The sequence below is a fragment of the Phyllopteryx taeniolatus genome, chromosome 1 (genome assembly GCF_024500385.1).
Source record: "Phyllopteryx taeniolatus isolate TA_2022b chromosome 1, UOR_Ptae_1.2, whole genome shotgun sequence".
NCBI lineage: Eukaryota > Metazoa > Chordata > Actinopteri > Syngnathiformes > Syngnathidae > Phyllopteryx > Phyllopteryx taeniolatus.
Genome location: NC_084502.1, coordinates 36762227 through 36786257, shown reverse-complemented (window position 1 = coordinate 36786257; position 24031 = coordinate 36762227). Strand labels below are relative to the sequence as shown.

The 24031-nt window shown below is 43.4% G+C and overlaps 1 protein-coding gene and 1 long non-coding RNA gene across 3 annotated transcripts in view; one reads left to right on the top strand and one right to left on the bottom strand.

Moving 5' to 3' along the window:
* The window catches only part of LOC133486888 (uncharacterized), a 55648-nt gene extending 44352 nt beyond the window's left edge, over positions 1–11296 (bottom strand). Inside the window, exons 1-2 of the long non-coding RNA XR_009791147.1 lie at positions 10992–11296; positions 10855–10898 (exon numbers count right to left, since the gene is read on the bottom strand). This is a non-coding gene — a long non-coding RNA (uncharacterized LOC133486888). The remainder of the gene's footprint in view (positions 1–10854; positions 10899–10991) is intronic.
* Positions 1–24031, top strand: part of skia (v-ski avian sarcoma viral oncogene homolog a) — an 88485-nt gene that overhangs the window by 59908 nt on the left and 4546 nt on the right. The window contains exons 2-6 of one of the 2 annotated variants that reach the window (XM_061792669.1): positions 18779–18895; positions 19546–19661; positions 20131–20462; positions 20555–20880; positions 23419–23649. In XM_061792669.1, the coding sequence (XP_061648653.1) occupies positions 18779–18895; positions 19546–19661; positions 20131–20462; positions 20555–20880; positions 23419–23649 (1122 nt within the window). The remainder of the gene's footprint in view (positions 1–18778; positions 18896–19545; positions 19662–20130; positions 20463–20554; positions 20881–23418; positions 23650–24031) is intronic. The other variant, XM_061792679.1, reaches the window with a different exon arrangement.

Below are 24031 nucleotides of genomic sequence, written 5' to 3'. Positions count from 1 at the left end.
TGACTGGCCATGTCAGCAAATGCATTTGTGCACTTAATGCGTTTATACAACAAACATAGCCATCAGTGGATACAACGGGCTTTATATACAGTATATAGGGAGACACTGTCTGTTTGTGAGGACTCAGTGGTTTGTCCTACAAAGTTGGTCGAGATGAGTGGCAGGATCTGTCATATGAGAAGCCCAGTCAGGAGAGTGGCTAGCCATGATTTCTGAAATAGCTGACAGACAGAACTAATCCTACCCTGCAGACAGGAAGGAAAAAGGCTGCAGCCTCTAGCCATCTGATCTCTGGCCTTTGGAAGACTAGTTGTTTTGTGTACATCAAGCAGTTGGTCCTTGGACCTGCAGTTGGAAGATCTGCTGAATTTCATCATGGCTATTAAGACTTTAGACTCTTATATTTATCTGATAGTGTTATTATTTAATTTATTCTTCAAATTCGAAATTATTTGCAATTTGTGAAGAAGTGAAGAGGACACTCACTCCTGACACAGTAGTCATACACAGGCGGAACAAAATGTTGCAAGCTCATATTTGACCACTAGCAGGGTACACTACAGTTATGTTTGAGGCACCGGTGACAATCTCATTGGTAGTGTATTTTTGGAGAAACATTACTTTGATGATCATATTTTTTCTTTTTTTTTTTAGGGCGGCTATGGATCAGTTGCTAGAGGGGGTTGACCAAAATGTCCCCGGTTCGAATCCCGGCTCTAACTGACATTGAGCCCTAATTTGCTCCCAGTGGGCCTGGGACGGCAGCAGCCGCCCATTGGTGTATGAATGTGTGTGTGAATGGGTGAATGTGAGGCTTTGTAAAGCGCTTTGGCCACTGTGACGGTGTAGATAAAGCGCTATATAAGTGCTGTCCATTTACCATTTGCAATTTGAGTGTTGAAAAGTACAAGTCCAATAGAGCACACATGCACAAGATTTTAAAGAAAAGCCTTAAGTAATTAAGAAATTGACCATCTCTGTTGATGTCTGGTGTCAAACAGTCTAACAACACCAATTCCCAATCCCACAATATCTTGCCCAAACAGCTTGATACCACACCTTAAACTTGACCACACTTGGGGGTTTGTACTTGAGGTATCACCAAGAAACGATCAGAGAGTGGAGCTCGATGGAAAATTAAAGGTTTAAATGAATATGAGCATTGACTGTTGCGGTTGTCAGGTTTGAAGGAATGCATCAGTTTGAGTGCCAACATACTTCTATTTTCGATAGGAGAAATATGCTTGGAATAGTAATGTAACAGTACTAACGGATATAGGGCAGAACTGTGCAGATAGTGAAGTAAATTATGCTTAGCTGTTGACCTCTGGTGTCTGTGCCTCCTTCATGGAGTAAATGTAAAGTTGGTTGTCGGAGGGCTCTGGGACGCACACATTGTTCACCTCTTACCTTTCTTGATACGTTTCATTATCCTCTAAACCTACTGGTGTCAAACTGGTGGCCCGGGGGCCAGCTCCTGCCCGCCACATCATTTTTTGTGGCCGCGAAAGCAAATCCATCCATCCATTTTTCATACTGCTTTATCCTCACAAGGGTCGCGGGCGTGCTGGAGCCTATCCTAGCCATCTTCGGGCGAGAGGCGGGGTACACCCTGAACTGGTTGCCAGCCAATCGCAGGGGACATAGAAACAAACAACCATTCGCGCACACATTCACACCAAAGGGCAATTTAGGGTGAAAGCAAATCCAAATCGGTAATTGTGTTCTGGTCCAATACCATTGAGATATTTACTAGCATTTTTTTGTTACCAATCCCCCTTTGAAAAGAAATAGTAATCGTCGAAAAACATGTTTTTATAGGCTTCTGATTTCAAAACTGGTTATTCATCAATGTGTTGTGTATACTGTAATTACAGTATATGAGGTAATCTTTCATTTATATGGGTCCAAACCGGACCCCCTCTACGCCTCGGCTGCGCCTAGAAATTCTGTCCATAAAGGTTATGAACAGAATCGGTGACAAAGGGCGGAGTCCAACCCTCACCGGAAACTAGTCCGACTTACTGCCGGAAATGCGGACTCTGATCCTGTTCGTACGGGGACCGAACAGCCCGTATCAGGGGGTTCAGTACCCCATACTCCCTAATAACCCCCCACAGGACTCCCCGAGTGACACGGTCGAACGCCTTCTCCAAGTCCACAAATCACATGTAGACTGGTTGGGCGAACTCCCATGCACTCCTATGAACTCTCGTCACCCTCGGCAGGACCCTGCCGAGGGTGACGAGCTGGTCCACTGTTCCACGGCCAAGATGAAAACCACACTGCTCATCCTGAATCTGAGATTCAACTTCCCGACAGACCCTCCTCTCCAGCACCCTTGAATAGACCTTACCAGGGAGTCTGAGGAGTGTGATTTTCTCCTGTAGTTGGAACACTACCACAGTTTGCCAATCCAGAGGTACGGTCCCCGATGTCCACGTGATATGTGATGTTGCAGAGGCGTGTCAACCAGGACAGCCCCACAACATCCAGAGCCTTTAGGAACTCCGGGCGAATCTCATCCACCCCCGGGGCCTTGCCACTGAGGAGACCCCAGACTCTGCTTCCTCCTGGGGAGGCGTGTCGGTAGAATTGAGTAACTCTTCGAAGTATTCTCCCCACCGACTCACAATGTCCCGAGTCGAGGTCAGCAGCGCCCCATCCCCACTATACACAGTGTTAATGGTGCACTGCTTCCCCCTCCTGAGACGCCGGATGATGGACCAGAATTTCCTCGAAGCCATGGCCTCATCGAACTCCTCCCAGGCACGAGTTTTTGCCTGAGCGATCACCAAAGCTGCACTCCGCTTGGCCAGCCAGTACCCATAAGCTGCCTAAGGAGTCCCACAGGCCAAAAAGGCCTGATAGGACTCCTTCTGCAGCTTGACGGCATCCCTCACCCTTGGTGTCCACCAACAGATTTGGGGATTGCCGCCACGACACGCACCGACCACCTTACGGCCACAGCTCCGGTCGGCCGCCTCAGCAATGGAGGCGCGGAACATGGTCCACTCTGACTTAATGTCCCCCGCCTCCCTCGGACCATGGGCAAAGTTCTGTCGGAGGTGGGAGTTGAAACTCCTTATGACAGGGGATTCTGCCAGATGTTCCCAGCACACCTTCACAATACGTGAGGGTCTTCAATGAGCATTGAAGTCCCCCAGCAGAACGATAGAGTCCCCAGTGGGAGCGCTCTCCAGCACCCCCTCCAAGGACTCCAAAAAGGGTCGGTACTCTGAACTGCTGTTTGATGCATAGGCACAAACAACAGTCAGGACCCTTCCCCCTACCTAAAGGCGGAGGGGGCTACCCTCCCGTCCACTGGGGTGAACCCCAACATAGAGGCGCCGAGCCGGAGGGCAATAAGTATACCCACACTCACTCGGAGCCTCTCACCGTGGGCAACTCCAGAGTGGAAGAGAGTCCAACCCCTCTCGAGAGGACTGGTACCAGAGCCCAAGCCGTGTGTGGAGGCGAGCCCGACTATATCTAGTCGAAACTTCTCGACCTCACACACGAGCTTGGGTTCCTTCCCTGCCAGAGACGTGACATTCCACGTCCCTAGAGCCAGCTTCTGTAGCCGGGTATCGGATCGCCATGGTCCCCGCCTTCGGCCACCGCATAGCTCACACTGCACCGACCCCTATGGCCCCTCCCACAGGTGGTGAGCCCATGGGAAGGGAGACCCACGTTACCCTTTTGGGCTGTGCCCGGCCGGGCCCCATGGGTGGAGGCACGGTCACCAGGCACTTGCCTTCGAGCCCCATGTCCAGGCCTGGTTCCAGAGGGGGGCCCCGGTGAATCGCTTCCAGGTAAGGGAAACCTAAATCCATGAATATTTTTCATCATAGGGGTCTTTAAGCAGTGCTTTGTCTGGTCCCTCACCTAGGACCTGTTTGCCATGGGTGACCCTACCAGGGGCGTGAAGCCCCAAACAACTTAGCTCCTAGGATCATTGGGACACACAAATCCCTCTATCACAATAAGGTGACGGCTTCCAGGAGGGGGACACACCACACAGAAGAGTTTTTATTTTATTTTTAAAAAGCCTGCCAAATTTGAATGAATAAAAGTATCCCCATGGATGCAAAATAAGGCTCTAAAATCACAAAAAAGAAGCCCTGCCCTGTAGCTGCAGGACTGTGTGTGTGGGCGTGTCCGCTGAAGGCGCTGAAGACAAGCCCTTCACTTGTCAATCAAATAGATTCCCTGTCGTCAACTACTGGCTGAACTATGTGTGCCGCTGCTGTTAAGATTAATAAACAGTTAACTTTTCCCGTGTGTGTGTAATGTGGGGACTAACACACACAACAAGGTGCTGATGTTTTAAGCGACTTTGTTGTCATTGAGCGAGTTCCTGAACTCCTGAGCTACCGGGCTAGCGAACATAACAAATAGTTAACTTTCCCTTTAGTGTCTCTGTTGTGTGGGTCTACGCATGGCGCATGGAGCAAGGCTGTCGAGTATTGGACGGAGCCAAGGCCAGTTTGCCGGGAGGTTCACGAGCTCACTCTGGGCTAATACATAGACCGGTATTGGTAATTCCGTAGGCCAGCACAGCCCGACGCAGCCGAGAGAGGGCGGGTTGCGCCAGTGTGGGTTTGGTTACAGCCGACTTCATTCGCCGCCAATCAAATCTCTCATTCCCTTGGTATGTGGTGCAATGTCAGTCTCGACAGAGACATCTCTGTGCGGAAGAGGACGTTACGTAATCGCAGCGACCACTGGAGAAATTGTCAATGCTCTTGGAGGGTGTGGAAACAGACTATGTGAGCAGGTACCCTTATTAAATACAGAATGAGCTGGCGATAACCGCTGACGACTTCTGCGGACCTCAGAATCTGTCTGCCGGTGCGCCGATCAAATTCAACAAAATCGGGTTAGACTGTCTGCACCCACAATTTGATGTAGTCTTAGCAGGCGTCCATAGTCCATAGTGTGACTTAATAATCAATTGACTCTGAGATAAGCCAATATAGTGTCCAGGTGAATTAAGACTTCCTCTTGCATTGCAGTCATAGTAAAACTAAAACTAGGAGCATTAATGGGGGCACCACGTCTTCTTATTATAAATCCTTCAAGTATAGGTGTCAGTGGGATGAAGACCAAAGGTGCAAGAGGGGCTAAGACTATAATTGGTGGTCTGTCTCGGGTCTCTGTTACAGGAGGGCTCTACGGAGAAGGCTTTAGGAGGCGTAATGATGTCTGTAAAACGAGAAGGGATTTGACTGCAGGCCCCCGCCCTCATTTAAATCCCCTTCATCCTCTACTCTGACACGAGGATCCAAGCAGGGCAAGTTGCCAGCACAAGGCTGGCCACACGATGTATTCACAATAGCAAACTGTTATTAGCAGTCATTGGTCTGTCCCATTTTAACACTACCCGGCATGGAGCGTGCCATTAAAAACAAGACACACTCTGGAGGTTGGATTTTAAATTGTAACATAATACAATTCTAAACCACATAACCCTCTTATTAGCTAATTTTAGTGAAACAGCAAAAAGTTTGACTTCCAATGCTCTGCAGCTGACTGCTGTCTGACAACCACAACACATGGTTGTGTGTGTTCTTTTTTTTTTTTTTTTTTGCTATTCTTGCGAGTTACGAAAGTTAAAGGTTTGTTTTAGATTTTGGGATATGTACAGTACAGTTGTATGAACAGTACATGAGTTTACATTTCAGCAATTTTAAAATGGAGCAAGCATACACTGTTCTTAAGGAATCCATCATGTACACGTGTTTTTTTTTTTTTCAGTACTCCTTGGGTTTCACAGGTTATGACTTGTCCTACAGTCTGGACTGAGGTGGAGATGCAGGTGCTGGTGTTGCATCCAGTGGCCCTTAAGTCATAATTGGAAATCAAAGTGCTGCTTTGCATGTGCATGCATGCTCTCTCCCTCTTTGCCAGCTGGCAGGAGCGTTCATGCCCACACACATTCCCCACTGCTATTTATGTATTTGCTCAGCCGTGCGACTTAACCCTTTCACTAGCAACCTCAACCTTAAGGCACGTTACACGTCAAGCAGAATTATGCCCCATGATCCACATTCTGCCGTCTTGCACATACACAGACACATTCCTCCCCTTGTTAACCATAATTCACATCTGGCCTCCTTTAAAGGAGGGCAGCTATTTGCACTGATGCAAGGCTAAGAGCCAGCAGCATATTCCTCGCGGCACGCTCCCCTACAACCTTCTACAACTTTTATGAGTGCAGTAAACAAAGGATTGTTTCTCTCTCATTTGTCATTTAACAGTTCCTATGCCAAACGTCATCCTGGTTTATCACCACCTCCTAATTAAAATGTGAATTTTAAAAGCTACTCAAATCAATACTGAAAGAATCAGGCAAATGATTAACAGGCCCATTTAAAAAGCAAGTGAGATATATATGGAAGAATTTTTTTTTAAAGTCAGTTTCGGTTTCTGTGATCTAATGTTAAGAACAATTAGTATTGAGATGTCTTGAGGTAGGACACACAATTTAAAGTGTGTCCATACCCACTCATATTCCTAACTTGGAAAAGAAACAAATTATATATATTTTTTGGGGCTTTAAAACATATAATCAAAGACAAATAAAATAACACTAAATTAATTTCTATGCTTTGTTTGAAAATTAGCTGCAATCGGGTCTTTAATTAAAATATACACATTGCCAAATTTAATAAGTTGACTAAAAATGTAGAGGATTCCCATCTTTGATTACTGTGAACAATATATTTTAAATATATAAATAATTTCTATGAAAGTACTTTAATAAATGGACTGTGTAATTACTTATACCATAGTCAAAATTCATAGCTTATAGTTTTACATGAGAAAGGCAGACAGATTCATTCAAGTTTGATCCTGCAGGTCGGGCAGCTGACTTGTATATGCACGCGCGTACGCACATTAAATGCAGAATTAGGCACTGCAGGTATCTGCTCAAATATAAAAGGTGTGGTTGCTGAACTATAACTGCTGCCTCAATAATTACAATATGTTGTTGTACTATCCACATTTGCATCAGTTCATACCAAACCCTCGAGTATACTGTGGAAATAAATCAAATAATATCTCCTGGAGACTAGTGGCATCATATTGACTCTTATGTCAAAAGTCATAAAAATACATTTCTGTATGTAACATTTCCTACACTGGTAATTGTGTAATAGCTGTATCAACATTCAAACCATGAAGTGGATGCAACCATGTCTTGTCACTTGGGGGTAAGCAATGGAAAAGGAACAGGGATGGAAAAGTCCAGCTGTATTTACTTACACCCTAACCCTTCTCCCTGTCTCTATCTTTCGTCTTTGAGCTTTCCCTCTCTTCAGTAGGCGGATCCATGGCTCTCTTCGTCTGAGAAGAGCCAGTCTCTCACCATTCCCACAGAAACAGTTGCCAAAGCAAATTTGGCGAGAGGATATGGAGACCCTGTTCTCTTTCCAAACCTCCCAATCTCTTCCTGTCTCTGTTCTTTTTTCGTGTGTGTGTGTGTGTGTGTTTGTTTCTTTCTGTGTTTTCCAAGCCTGTGGTACAAGAGTCATTCTATGCCTGCTCACTCTTTTATTGCATTACAATATTCCTCCTCCTTCCAGTCTTATAATATGAAATGTCTATGTTTTCTCACTTAAGACAGGCAGACACATATATATATATATACATATATATATATATACATATATATATATATATATGTATATATATATATATATACATACATATATATACATATATATATATATATATGTATATATATATATATATATACATATATATATATATATGTATATATATATATATGCATACATATATATGTATATATATATATATATATATATATATACATACATATATATACATATATATATATATATATATATATACATACATATATATACATATATATATATATATATATATACACATATATATATATATATACATATACATATATATATATATATATATATATATACATATATATATATACATATACATATATATATATATATACATATACATATATATATACATATATACATACATATATATATACATATATACATATATATATATATATATATATATATATATATACTAAAACCATATGTCTGCCTGTCTTAAGTGAGAAAACACTATATATATATATATATATATATATATATTTATATATATATATATATATATATAGCGGCCGACTGGTTAGAGCCTCAGCCTCACAGTTCTGAGGACCCGGTTCCGGCCCCGCCTGTGTGGAGTTTGCATGTTGTCCCCGTGCCTGCGTGGGTTTTCTCCGGGCACTCCGGTTTCCTCCTACATCCCAAAAACATGCATTAATTGAAGACTCTAAATTGCCCGTGAGTGTGAATGTTTGTTTGTGCACTGCGATTGGCTGGCAACCAGTTCAGGGTGTACCCCGCCTCCTGCCCGATGATAGCTGGGATAGGCTCCAGCACGCCCACGACCCTAGTGAGGAGAAGCGGCTCAGAAAATGGATATATATATATATATAGTTTTTTCATGAGTGGAAAGTCTGAGGCTTAACATTTTTTTAAACTAGATTTTGAATTTTTGAGGACCAGATAAAAAGATGCTGTAATGACTTACTTGCATGTCTTTCTAGCCAAGCAAAAATGCTTATGTTCTATGTGTGAATGTTAAATACTACGAAGACCTGTTTTCTGGACAATCTCTAGCTTTCTTTTTTTTTCCAGCCCTATTGACCTTTTTTTCCTTCTCTGTTTTTACTGAAGTGGCTGGGAGAGTTGAACTTTCCTTCCGTTTGGGACCAGGGGACTAATGTAGCTTCTTGTCCTCTCATTTGTTCCAAAGGATCCCTGAATGTTTCTATTTATTTATATATATTTGTTGTATTGGATAACTAAGAAAACACTGTTACCCATTATTGTAGAATATACAATCAATACATCCGATGTCTTATTTTTATTAGTGACGTTTAACCTTTAGCCCATCTTAAGGCAGCAGCAGCTCTGATTTCACTTGTTTTGTCTACTAGCCTCTCTGGACTCTTCCTGGAAGTAGAAGCCTTTCAAAAACAGCAGACCTACTACTGTAAAAGTGTACTGGGAACAGATAATGTGGAAATACATGTTTAAACATGAAATAAATGAACGTTTTGTTTCTACGGTTGCAGCGTCCCTCCAGGAAGAGACGTGAAGGCTAATTGGAATGACATTTTCTACAATGCTGTGTCACTATAAAACATTTTTCTTTATTTTGGAAATTTAGGAGATGTTTACCTGATAATGGGATAAATGATGGGTTAGGTTAGGATAAGTGGTACGGACAGGTACCACGCGTGCCTCTTCGCTTTATGCAGTTACATCCCCAATTCCAATGAAGTTGGAACGTTGTGTTAAACAAATAAAAACAGAATGCAATGATTTGCAAATCATGTTCAACCTATATTTAATTGAATACATTACAAAGACAATATATTTAATGTTCAAATTGATAAACTTTTTTGTTTTTAGCAAATAATCATTAACTTAGAATTTTATGGCTGCAACACGTTCCAAAAAAAACTGTTACATCTCTCTGTTACATCACCTTTTCTTTTAACAACATTCAATAAATGTTTGGGAACTGAGGACACTAATTGTTGAAGCTTTGTAGGTGGAATTCTTTCCCATTCTTGCTTGATGTACAGCTTCAGCTGTTCAACAGTCCGGGGTCTCCGTCGTCGTATTTTACGCTTCATAATGAAGCGTAAAATGGGAGACAGGTCTAGACTGCAGGCAGGCCAGTCTCGTACCCGCACTCTTTTGCTACGAAGCCACGCTGTTGTAACACATGCAGAATGTGGTTTGTCATTGTCTTGCTGAAATAAGCAGGGTTGTCCATGAAAAAGACGTTGCTTGGATGGCAGCATATGTTTCTCCAAAACCTGTATGTACCTTTCAGCATTAATGGCGCCTACCCAGATGTGTAAGTTACCCATGCCATTGGCACTAACACAGCCCCATACCATCACAGATGCTGGCTTTTTAACTTTGCGTCCATAACAGTCCGGATGGTTCTCTTTGGCCCGGAGGACACGACGCCCACAATTTCCAAAAGCAATTTGAAATGTGGACTCGTCGGACCACAGAACACTTTTCCACTTCGCATCAGTCCATCTTAGATGAGCTCGGGCCCAGAGAAGCTGGCGGTGTTTCTGGGTGTTGTTGATAAATGGCTTTTGCTTTGCATTGTAGAGTTTCAAGTTTCACCCACCTGTTCCCAATTAGCCTGTTCACCTGTGGTATGTTTCAAACAAGTGGTTGATGAGCATTCCTCAACTTTATCAGTCTTTTTTGCCACCTGTCCCAGCTTTTTTGGAATGGGTTGCAGCCATAAATTTCTAAGTTAATGATCATTTGCTTCAAACAATAACAGTTATCTGTTTGAACATTAAATATCTTGTCTTTGTAGTGTATTTAATTAAATATAGGTTGAACATGATTTGCAAATCATTGTATTCTGTTTTTATTTATGTTTAACACAACGTCCCAACTTCATTGGAATTGGGGTTGTACTTGATAGCCAGAATAGCTGTCTGTACATTGACAAATGCACATTTGCAGATATGTTCATGTTCCAGACTAAGCGTGTTCTGCAACACAAAGTTTCTCAAACTTATAGAAATTACTTATGTGCTGAGCATTGAAAACTTTGTACTGTACTTCCTTTATCAAAGTGAATTCTATATGAGGCCATTTTTAAGTTTAGTCAGCAAATCAGTTCAAACTGATGTCAGGAATCAGCCGAAGCAAACCAGTCTTGAATAATAATTATCCTTAACATTGTTGTGTGCCAGTGGTTTTATGGTGACTACAAACTGTTTTTGCTACTTACCTTATTGACTACAGTCACTGTTCTTCACAGCAAATCCCCAGCCGCTGGAAACATGGCAGGAGGAACAAGTTAGCAAAATTTGAGCTTTGCATGTGCTTTTGAGGGCACAAAATAAAAGCAGAGTTCAGGAAACTTACTCGAAAGGCGAGCTGTCTTTTCCTCTCTTTTGTTCTGCGGATTAAAACTGTACTGTAAAATGGTAACCCAAAAAACAAAAAAACTATCACCCTTTCAGAGCTTAGCAACCAATAGCAGATCTTTTCATACCTGAGACAAAAACTTGAGAGATACATATCGTTTGTTTATTTTCTCCAATATTAACAGCCATTTCATTCTTTCTTGACCCTGTGGCCAGCCTTATTTGTGTTAGCAGCGGAACTACATATATGCGAGTTGTTTGTTGATGTACAGGTATGTGGCCGAGGCAGCAAGAGGTGAGCAGTTCTACCTTTCCCTAAACGGGGGGCACCTCCTTTTTCAATAACATGAGGGCCTCTTAGTAAGACAAGCAGAGGCCAATGTTAGGTCACAGGCAGGGTGTGGCTCCATTCACCCAACAGATTTTAAAAAAGAGCAAAGAAAACAGGTTTTTGGACCTTTCATCTTAGCCTCCAAAGGGGGATGTTACGCAAGGCAACCAGTTTAGCACCATACCAGAAAAGACTGTTTGCCACTTACAGTCAGGCAGTCTTAAGTCACATTATGCGGTCAAAGCAAGAATTGTTTCCTGTTTAAGGAAATGGTAACCGCGGTCAGTGGAATTTTCAAGAGTGCCCAAGATTTACAGAGTTGGACAACATTTTAAAAGAGCTTCATGGGTCACTCTTAAATTTTCTGTTTTGGTCTTCTTGCAGGAGTACTATACTACCTGAAAATACTACCTGAAACAAATGTGTTTTTTTGGGGGGGGGGGGGGGGGGGGGGTTCAACCAGAATCTTGCTTGTTTGTTGAGGACACTATGACACATGTAATCTATGTAATCTATGACACAGGAAATGGTCTCAGACAAACAGACAGCTACATGTGGGAGGGAAGGCGATGGCAGAATATGAAGCAAGAAGGGGGGTGGGGTGTAGGGTGACAGAATGTGTCAAGAAAGAGATTCTGCATTACCTCATAAATAGCTGTCTGTCACAAGAGAAGTAGTTAAAACCCTATGGGATTTGATGGCATTTTTCTCATCTGACACCACAAGCATGCTGCAGAGTCCTCACTTGAAACTTTCCTTAAGCGAGTTTCACCTTTGCCGAGAGCATATTCCCCGCAATCAAGTTTTCAGAAAACAGGAAGGTCTTCACATGCCCTTTTGGAATTATTCCAGCAATGTTGAACGGCTGTAACCTTTTCTACAAGTCTGTTGCTTTTCTGACTGCTGTCAAATCTACAGACCCTGATGAAATAAAAATGTAACCAATTGTCTACAGCAGAGGTCGGCAAGTAGCGGCCTGCGGGCCATAATTGGCCCGCCACCAATTATATCTGCCACACCAAATGATGTTTGTGAAGGTACCATCATGACCCGGGCTGCCACAGGGCAATGGTGGTGAAAAAAAGGCTGCTACATCGCTCACTTCACTTCCTTGTTACAGTATTTCAGCACGTGATTGGCCTCATAACCCATGTGACGTGGCGACGCCACAAGAAATATGGTAATTGGCTGACTTGCCCACGTGACTGAAATGCAGCATTCAATGCGGAAGTAATGTCTACAAAACGGTGGCTGCGCCAGCTGTAACTGTTTACATAATGGGTGTACATTAATCGGCCAATTAAAAAAAAAAAATAGTGATGACAACTAATGTGAATTCCAGGACAAATCATCGTCACTTCAAACGCACCTCGCCTGACTAACAGTCGCTTTGCAATCGATCTGGCGAGAGGTGCCCCTCGCACTGCTTCCTTCCCCCTGAGCGTAACGTAGTCCGGCAGACCTCCAGGAAACTTCTGGTCTTCGTCCGCTCCATGTAGCCCACGTCCCGCCTGCGACCTCGTTACAGATGAGACAAGTTGGCTTGGCATTTATAAACGCAGGTAGAATAGATGCATACTTTTCTTTCCACTCTCCTTTGTACTGTACTTCCTACAAAGATCAAAATGTACCTCGATTTCGAAAATTACACGTTCATAGGATTTCGACACAATCGACAAGTATATCAACGTATGAACCATTATTAATATTGTTTTCTGTGAAGTTTGATGTAAACCTGACAATCAGGTTGGGTTCGTCGTCGTCAGGAATGAGATGGCTCGAGCGGACACAGAGATAAAAAATTTGAAAATGGCCTATTGAAACATCACATTTTCATCTCAATTAATAAGAAACATGGGCTTTTATCTACCCAAGAATCAAGGTTTGGTCACAAGTTTCATATTAATTTACATTGCTTTCAATTTGGGCTGATTTGCGACATATAAAATGGTATAAAATCCTTCCATCCATCCATTTTCTGAGCCGCTTCTCCTCACTAGGATCGCGGGCGTGCTGGAGCCTATCCCAGCTATCATCGGGCAGGAGGAGGGGTACGCCCTGAACTGGTTGCCAGCCAATCGCAGGGCACATACAAACAAACAACCATTCGCACTCACAGTCACACCTACGGGCAATTTAGAGTCTCCAATTAATGCATGTTTTTGGGATTTGGGAGGAAACCAGAGTGCCCGGAGAAAACCCACACAGGCACGGGGAGAACATGCAAACTCCACACAGGCGGGGCCGGGGATTGAATCCCGGTCCTCAGAACTGTGAGGCTGACGCTCTAACCAGTCGTTCACCGTGCCGCCGGTATAAATAAAATCCTTAATACTTAAAACATCCATCCATCCATTATCTGAGCCGCTTCTCCGCACTAGGATCGCGGGCGTGCTGGAGCCTATCCCAGCTATCATCGGGCAGGAGGCGGGGTACACCCTGAACTGGTTGCCAGCCAATCGCAGGGCACATACAAACAAACAACCACTCACATTCACACCTACGGGCAACTTAGAGTCTCCAATTCATGCATGTTTTTGGGATGTGGAAGGAAATCGGAGTGCCCGGAGAAAACCCACGCTGGCACGGGGAGAACATGCCAACTCCACACAGGCGGGGCCAGGGATTGAACCCCGGTCCTCAGAACTGTGAGGCTGACGCTCTAACCAGTCGCCCACCGTGCCGCCATATATAAAACAATTCTTACAAACTAAAGCTCATTTTATGGGTTTCAAATCTTTATCCAATGGTATTGTGTCTTAAATTGAGTTACTTAGAGAGTATGTTCATTAAATTATGTTTGTATACAATAGTATAAATGAGAAAAAAAAATTTGCAGGAAAAGCAGATTTCGCCTGATGAAAATGTAATTTTGGCCCGTGAGATTGTCAGGAACAAATGTGGGCCCTGGGCCAAACCTAGTTGCCTGCCCCGGGCTACAGCCACAATTCTCATATCGCTCTCTCTCTCACTCGCTCTCTCTCTCTCTCTCTCTCTCTCTCTCTCTCCCTCTCTCCCTCATGGTTTGGCATTTGTGAATTTGCCTATATGCGGGAAAACTTGCCTATTTGCGATTTTCTCAAATGCATCAGTGAACAAGCACTCCGTCTGGGTGTGCGTTCTCGTGTTTATCTATAATGTTGTGGAGTAGGGCAAACGCTGTAGTTTGTGGGCCCGTAATTGCATGTAAACAGCGAGGATGAACAGAACACTGAATTCCCTTTCATTTCAATGTCAATCAAATCAAGCAGTGTAAACGGCTGCGCACATCCTCTGTAGCTGGATGGATGAGTGGCGAGTTGTTAGTGATCCATATCTATAATCTTCAGCTGAGCATTTAGACGGCCATTCTTGCCGCATCGAACCCTTCAGCTGACGACCAAAACATTCACTCAGGCTCAGTGCTTTAGCGGCATGCTAAATTCTCAGCAGCACTAGAGCTGCTCATGGGAGGCTAACCAGATAGCTGAAAGCTACTCCAAGTTGCTGATTGTAACCCCTGGGGTTCATGGATTCCCAGCATTGCAGTAAACATCTAGGAGGTTCAAAGAAAGCTCATGGTGAGCTATTCCGATGTCCAAAAGCACTGATATATGTATATGTGTGTGTGTATATATTGTATATATATATATATATATATATATATATATATATATATATATATATATATATATATATATATCCATCCATTTTCTGTACCGCTTGTCCTCACTAGGGTCACGGGCATGCTGGAGCCTATCCCAGCTATCTTCGGACGAGAGGCGGGCACATATAAACAAACAACCATTCAGACTCACATTCACACCTAAGGGCAATTTAGAGTCTTCAATCAACTATATATATAAATATATATATATATATATATATATATATATATACAAACATATACATATGTTATATATGGATGATATATATGCATATACAAACAAACAACCATTCGCACTCACATTCACACCTATGGGCAATTTAGATTTGTCAATTAACCTACCACGCATGTTTTTGGGATGTGGGAGGAAACCAGAGTGCCCGGAGAAAACCCACGCTGGCACAGGGAGAACATGCAAACGCCACACAGACGGGGTCGGGGATTGAATCCCAGTCCTCAGAACTGTGAGGCAGATGCTCTAACCAGTTGTTAGTTGTTGTGCCATATATATATATATATATATATATATATATATAAATTAGGATAACTGGTTAGCACGTCTGTCAGTTCTGAAGACCTGGGTTAAAATCTGGCCTCCCTGTGTGGTGTTTGCATGTTCTCCCTGTGCCTGCGTGGGTTTTCTCCGGGTACTCCGATTTCTTACCAAATTCCAAAAACATACATGGTAGGTTAATAGAAGACACTAAATTGCCTGTAGGTGTGAATGAGAGTTCGAATGGTTGTTTGTTTATATGTGCCCTGCGATTGGCTGGCGACCATTTTAGAGTGTACCCTGCCTCTCGCCCAAAGTCAGCTGAGATTGGCACACCTGCGACCTTACTGAGGATAAGCGGTTCGGAAAATGGATGGATGGAATATATAAATTATAATATTTAAATGTATAATTTAACTACAAACCAAAAGAGATAACATGCCTTTATTACCTCGGGCCACTATGTTTTTTTTAAGGTGGAAGGTGAAAATAAAAAAAGCCAACTTTTGGCAAACATCAGTGGTTTACAGACAGCGGAAGTGCTATGAAACTCTGAGGATTTTAGAACACGCAGGCTGTCTTCTGAGAAACTGTTATCACCCCACCCATCCTCTCTCACACACATAGACACAGAGACATATTAACAGACATCCAATTGCCCAGACACGTGCACACAGGAGCCCCTGCACGGCAGGACCCTATGGCAGCTGAAACAGGGCTGCCACTCTCAGTTTGTCCACATATGCTGTTCCATCACTATGACTTGGTTCCTCAAGCAGGACATACTGTATTTCTAGGCCCCCACTTGACATGTAAAGTGATGTTATTTTTATTGCATTGAAGAGCATTACACAATTAAGACTGCGCAGTACCTCAATGCTGGCCTTTAACAATAATTTCTGTCTGACAAATCAAAAGGCAAATGATGCATTGCAGACAGCAGGATGATAAATGTGCATGGATATTGTAACGTGTCATGTATGAGGTGTTGTAGTAGACAGAAAAGTAATGTCTAACACACACAGCTAATCGGAAACCCTTATCTGAGAAGTGTGACATCCGGTATATGTTGTGTAATCCACACAGGCTCATTAAAGGGTTGAGCAGATAAGAGCACGGACACATGCTTTCCCAAACACATCCATATTTTTGTCTTGTTTTATGCACAATTGATTGATCATTATACATAATCCACAGGACAACATACTCTCATTTAAGTGGATCAGATTTTAGCCAATTATTGCGTGCCACTCTTGATTTGGTCGCTTGGAACCACATGGTTGTTGAGTGAGTACCACAAGCACGGTCAAGCCTTTAAAAAGTACGAAAAAAACCATTTTCATATTTGAAAACCACTCTTGGCGGCAACGGTGGCCGACTGGTTAGCAGATCTTCCTCACAGTTCTGTGGAGGTTCAAATCCCGGCCCCGTCTGTGTGGAGTTTGCATATTCTCCCCGTGCCTGCGTGGGTTTTCTCCGGGCTCTCCAGTTTCCTCCCACATCCCAAAAACATGCATGGTAGGTTAATTGAAGACTCTAAATTGCTTGTAGGTGTGAATGTGAGTGCAAATGGTTGTTTGTTTATATGTGCCCTGCGATTGGCTGGCGACCAGTTCAGGGTGTACCCCGCCTCTCGCCCGGAGATAGCTGGGATAAACTCCAGGACGCCCGCGACCCTAGTGAGGAGAAGCGGAACGGAAGATTAATGAATGAATGAAAAACCGCTCTTGTTTGGATGGGTGTTGGCCCCCACTCCTATAAGCTGCCCCAAATGAGCCCCATGAATTTTGCTGATACTTGGCTCCCCCTCTGCCTCCTAATGGAGCTTTGATGTTGCTCTGACGCACTGGCAACCCATAATCTACGAGAAGAGAACAAGCATGCGGCATAGACTTTGCCCAGCGCACCGTGGTTTGCGTCTGCTCGTGTGTAATTAGCTACATTATAAGCTTATTTGTCGGCCCAAAACCCCGAGCCCTAATTCGCTAGACTGATATGTAGGACATAGAATATCTCCCACATTTACCCTACAATGCTGGTAACCACAGACAGGACTCCCTAAACTAAAGTCTGTCTGAAGTCCTGAACTGAAACAATAATATCCATCTGAATTCATGTCAAAAGGTAAATGGTCTCTACATTTTTTGTTGCTTTTGGTTGATGTCATCAACAAACTGCTTGATCGAAAAGTAAAATTTACTCCAATCTAACATGCGTTGTGTTGATACTGCACAATGAACGGAATTTATTCCACATGGTTTGTGCGTGCAAAATACATGCTGTATAAATAGCCGTTTGCAATTGGCTAATTTAAATCCTGTTGTGCTTCAAGTTTGATTGTCCAACTATCGATTTTGAGAACCATGACAGTGGTTTAAAAAAAAAAGTATAAATATAGACAGACTGTCCGTACGTGTGTGTGTGCGTGTGTGTCAGCCAGTGACAGCTCCACTTTCGAGAGGGTGAGGTCAGTGCCACAAAGACAGCCTAACTGAGGAAAGTAATACAAACCCCTACTTGTCTGCTGTCTGTATGTGTGCGTCTGTGTGTGACAGACACCCATGCACGCATGCGCACACACACACACGCGCGCGCACACACATACACACTGCCCTAGTCACCTCCTGCCTTCACTCTTGGCAATTTATGAGCAAACACGCCTTGTTAGATTGCTTTGGTTGGTGTGTGACAACTGTGTGACACATTACCATCGTCTGGACAGTGTGTGTGTCTGCGTGTGTGAGTTGCTTCAGGATTACCACACCATCAAAGTCAACTAAAGTCAATACCACATCTAAATTTAAACACACTGGCACTTCCAGTTATCAGTGACCTCCTCTGGCACTCCTCTATCAGTCATCCCTGTATACACACAAACATGTTAGTTTTTCTGGCACAATATAGTGCATTTGCAGTTCACTGACCTTTTTGTGTGACAGTTATTGACTGGGTGCCAAGTAGGGAAGACCCTTTGCATGATATGATAAAAGAACATGGCTTTGGATGTGCATGGACCCATGTGATTATTTAGTGTATAAACTACGATTTGTGCCCTGCGATTGGCTGGCGACCAGTTCAGGGTGTACCCCGCCTCTCGCCCAAAGATCTCTGGAATAGGCTCCAGCACGCCCGCGACCCTAGTGAGGATAAGCAATTCGAAAAATGAATGAATGAATGAATGAATAAACTACGATTCTTGGTGATACTTTTTGAGGATTCATATCAAGTGTTAGCAAGAGCACTATTTCACAATAGAAACTGATTGAAAGCCAACCTACTGCTGTATCCTAATCAGTCAATATCATTTTCTTCAAGGTATCAGATCCTGTTCCAATCAAAAAGCCCAAACATGAAGACATCCCAATACAATCCACTGTGGCTGACAAGGAGATGCAGCATGACTGGCTACAGTCCCTTTCCAACTCCAATAAGGTTGGTGTCACTATACACAGGACAAAATACATGTAAAAATGCAAAACCGTAAGCATTAAAACACTAATACTTAATATTCATCCCAGATGTGTTCAACTGCAGTATGGGAGGTTTGCATGGGCACCTATTCTAGTTTTAGAACAATTGCACCTCAGTCCATTTTCTATATGGTCACAGGTGAGCTGGAGCCTATCCCAGCTGACTTTTGGATGAGAGGGGTAGTACACCCTGGACTGGTCACCAGACAATCGCTGGGCAACTCCAACAGCTCTTCCACCAAAACAACAATCTTAATGTTGAATTGTCCAACAGCATTTTTATGTTTGCCATATTTGCCCTGACAACTGGGGGTAGTGATTTTTGTCTTAAGTACCTGGCTGTGGGGACCAGAAGAGGGTAGTTTTATGACTTGCTATGGAGTCCAAATGTGAAAATTGGTTGTTGGACAAATGCAAATCTGAGCACCTAATTGCCCTAGTCCTATTGGTCAATACCCTTCGCATTGTCCCCTTAATCCATGTTTGTAGGAACCCAGTGTGCATGCGTGTGTGTTTTCTGAGTATATATCTTAATAATGAATCAATTCTGTAAAATTATATTTCTTGCCAAAAACATTCCTTCAACCACATTTCATGCATTTTTTTCCCCAGAGTTTCAACTGCATTCAGCCGAGACAGAGGCCATCAGCTTTTAGACCCTGGTCGCCACATATCTCTGCCAGTGATAAGGAGCCCCCCAGTCACCCCTTCGCTCTCTTAAGAGACAAGTAAGTCCATAACTATTTTTGCTTTCCAAATACTTAGCTTTGCTATGCTGATAATAATTCCGCTTTTTACTCTGCGAGATGACAACCGCTTTTGTTCTACTGGATCTGATTAACTCTTTCTGCTTCTACCACAACCTCCCACGTTTCAACATTAATAGACATTTGACACACTCATACTGTTAATACCCACTTGGCATAGTGCTGCCAATGCTGCCTTTAACATAACTGTAGATCTGGCCCAGATTCTCATAAAGTGGGAGTAAAATGGAATGCAAGTACTGTATTGCATTTGAATCTTTCTTTACACTGGTTGCTGTAGACTGTTTTCAAAATTACCTATGCAATATGGCACCAACAATGTTCACACTTGGAGGCAAAAAACAAAAAAGCTTTTGACATTGATCATAAAGACTCAGAGATTTCTTTCAACTACTGTAAGTTGAGTCTGGTTGGTCTGCTATACTTCTAGCTTCTACAACTACAAGAGCCTGGAGAATGCTGTGGCCCCTAATGTTGCCCTCACACCACTGCCACTGGGAAAGGTGGGTCCATTGTCCCCGTCAGTCCCCAGCACGTCACACCCGAGCACAGGGGAACCCCCAGGTGAGGGGGCCAATGCCAGCTCTAGACCTCGCAAGAGAAGAGCCACAGGGGAGCGCCAGCCTCCAGCACCCGAGGTTGCCTGCTCCCTTACCTCCACTGGCAGCAAGCAGCCACCACCCCAGGATGACAAAGACTCTGAGGTGGAGATTGAAGTTGAGAGCCGTGATGAGTGTAAGCTAAGAACATTATCCCAGCAGTGTAAGCAGAATATAAATGAAGTGACAGAATTTTTTTAAGCATCTCATTCACCGCCTCAAACTCTCTTCTATCTCTGATCTCTCTCCCGCCAGTCACTTCATCTTTGTCCTCCCTGTCATCACCATCCTTCACTTCATCCAGCTCAGCTAAGGACCTGAGTTCACCCGGTGCGCTCGGGTCCCTCTGCACAGTCATAACAGCTGAGGGCACTACCCCTGCAGCTGCTCCCATTTCAGCCCCTGTGACTCCTCCAGAACTGGGGTTGGAGTCAGAGTTCGAGAGCCTGCGGCAGGCACTAGACAATGGACTGGACTCCAAAGAGTCAAAGGAGAAGTTCTTGCATGAGATAGTTAAGATGAGGGTGAAGCAGGAGGAGAAGCTGGGATCCGCCCTGCAGGCCAAACGCAGCCTTCAGCAGGTAGGTTTCCATGTGTATGACAAATGAGAGGATGGGTTTTGAATTCCTAGATTTTATTTTCAATCCTCACTTTAGCATTAAGAGGCTTTGGAATACATCTTAATGCATTATGTACTCCAAAGTAAATCCCATAATCAGTAGTAACCTCCACAAATGTGTCATCAAGACCACAGCGTTGCCATTATTACTCTGTTATATGGGTATCATTAATGGCTCTTCGCAGTTGTTATGCCTCTCATTTCAGTCTTCAGTACTATAGGAACAACAAGGGCATGTGAATACAACATGTAACTATTGAACATACTGATGTACAGTGAATTCTAAATACTGGACCATAGGGCAGTTCTCAACATTTACAGAATAGCTATTTATTGAAATTAAACTCAGTAAAAGGTTCTAAAAACTCTTAAGTTGTGCTTCACAGTACAGAATTGGATTACAAAGAGGGCTGGACATTAATGCCCGCCAACCCACCTTTTGCTGGTGGATTTCACCAGGGTCGTGTAACACAGCCACTCCCACTAGCCACTGTGCAGGTTGAACTTTACACTTTGATGATGGTGAGCCCTCAAGATGAGTAAGAGGTACTGTGGTTTTGATAAAGAACAACTTTACTTCAAAGCACATTAGCAAACACTGATCACCAGCAAAAATGAGTGACAACGAGTCAAGTCATTAACCACAGCATGACACTCACTCGCGGTGTTCAATTAAATAAACGTTTAAAACAGTTAGTGAAGAATAACAAAATAAAAGGGGTGAATGAACACACACAATGTCTCCTACTCCTACTAGGTGTTAATAAACATATAACATCAACAATAAAGTCATTCTTAGCAACTATTTAAACAATGCCGCTCGGCATCCTGGGAATCCCACTGTCAACGTCCTCAGATGGTACAACATGTAATTGCAGTGTAAAGAAGGTTACAGTAATTTATTGTTAAAGGAAATATTTTAAGATTTATCATTTTTTCATTTTGTACATATTTGAAGAATGTTATGCTATTTGAGAAGTTTAGATCACGTAATTTGCGCATGCGCAGTAGCATGTGTGGCTCGAGAAGCGGAATATTTGACACCAGAGTGGTTTGTTAGTGTTTGCTGTAACTTTCGTGAATGAGCGTGTTTGCCGTGTGGCACTCACTAAGTTAGCATCAGTCCGCGATGTAGTGCACTTGCGAATCTGAGTGTCAAAATACAGTAAGTGCGTCAACCGGAAGTGCTCTGTTGGCTGCTTAAATGTTGCTGACTTAACAGCATTTTGATAAATCTGCTTTGTAAAGTGTACCGGTACCTTTTTATCCACTTATGCACTTGCCTATTGGTCCTTTTTTTTTGTCCTTCTCTTTTAGAAAACCACACCCACACAACTGTACAGACATATGCACGAAGAGAGAAGTGTATTGAGGGAAGGGGGGGGGGGGGGGAGGAAAAGCCACTCATTTGGCCTCAAGTGGTGTTTGGCAACACACTCAGATGTGAAAACAGCTCACTTGTTCAAAACCAGTAAGAAAGGAGATTAACTTTACTACATGTACGTTGTTTTCTCAAGTGCTTCGACCTGTGTTACCGAATGTGGAAGTTTTTTCCACATAACCCCTAATATCCACCAACAGAATTGTGGCTAGTGAAAACAATAAGTGGCTCTTAACTCTGAAAAAACACTAGCCACAGTGGCTGGTGAGCAAAAAAAAGTCAATGTCAATCCCTGATTACAAATGATTATCACTGTCTGCAAAACTTAGCATGAGTTGGCAAGTGATAACAATGAGAGCGGATGTTGCTGCAAAAGGAAAGGCCAGACTTCCATTTTTATATTTGGTCTTGGACCGGGAACAAGAAAATGCAGTTGAAAGTGTGTGTGTGTGTGTGTGTGTGTGTGTACACACACAAAAAAAAACCATCTCGAGCAACCCAAAGCTACTCCAGCGCAGCGACATTCCACTCACTGTATCCGTGCTCTGAGGAGGCGGCAAGAGAAAGCACAACCTACAGGAACAACTCAAAGCAGCCCACATGCTGCAGGCTGAATGGAAGTGTGGTCTTACTTGCAACAACCACCATTCCTGCTGGGTTTAGCTGAACTAACACTAGATGTTGAGCTGGGAAGTGTTGAAAGTAGGGTCTCATTTAAAGCCTGTATAGCGTAAAGGGCGTGATAGGGATCGTCTCTTTTTCTTGGAACCAACAAAACTTGATGACAGACATGTTTGTCCAAACAGCAAAGTTCCCATGAGTAGGCTATGGTTACTACTAACACACACACACCTACACACACACACACACACACACAAACACAGACACACATACCTATAGTAATTTAGAGGAAGGAAATCTCTTCAGTTAACCTTTGACTTTTTGAAAGTAAACACTGACACTGTAGGTACTGGCTTTCTGTAGGCATCACTTTTATAACGCCAGTCTTCTCAATGGCACATAAAGAAAATAAGTGGTGAATTACATACATACAGTACATAACCCAAGATAGTCCCCTACTTTGCATAGCAACAACTGCAACAAAATGGCTTTTTCCAGGAGCTGGAGTTCTTGCGGGTTGCAAAGAAAGAGAAGCTGCGAGAGGCGACTGAGGCCAAGCGCAATTTGAGGAAGGAAATAGAGCGCCTGCGAGCCGACAGCGAGAAGAAGATGAAGGAAGCCAACGAGTCGCGGATCCGTCTGAAGCGGGAGCTAGAGCAGGCCCGGCAGCTGAGGGTCTGCGATAAAGGCTGCGAGGCCGGACGTCTGCGTGCAAAGTACACTGCACAGGTCAGTTGGACTTTTGATTCCAAACCCTTTTTTAACTGCTCGTTATCCTAACTACACAGCCGATAATCGCAGGACATATAACCTAGGTTCAAGAAAACCTTTGGGTCTGGAAGTCCGCATGCTTATGAAACATACACGTACACCTGTACAGTAATTGCAGTGGTTCAGGGTTTCTGTCTTAAGCCCTTTCAAGGTCCCCAGAGAAGGAAAGAAAGTAAGAAAAATACAAGTTCCGTTTCCCCGGTCAAAAATACATGAGCGCTGCCCTAAATGCAGAGACCCGAGTTCAATCCCCCGTCGGAAAGGAAACGGGAAGAGCTGTCGACTTCCCCCAAGCATCATGGGAAATGCAGATTAGACAAAACAAGAGGGAGGTTGTGCT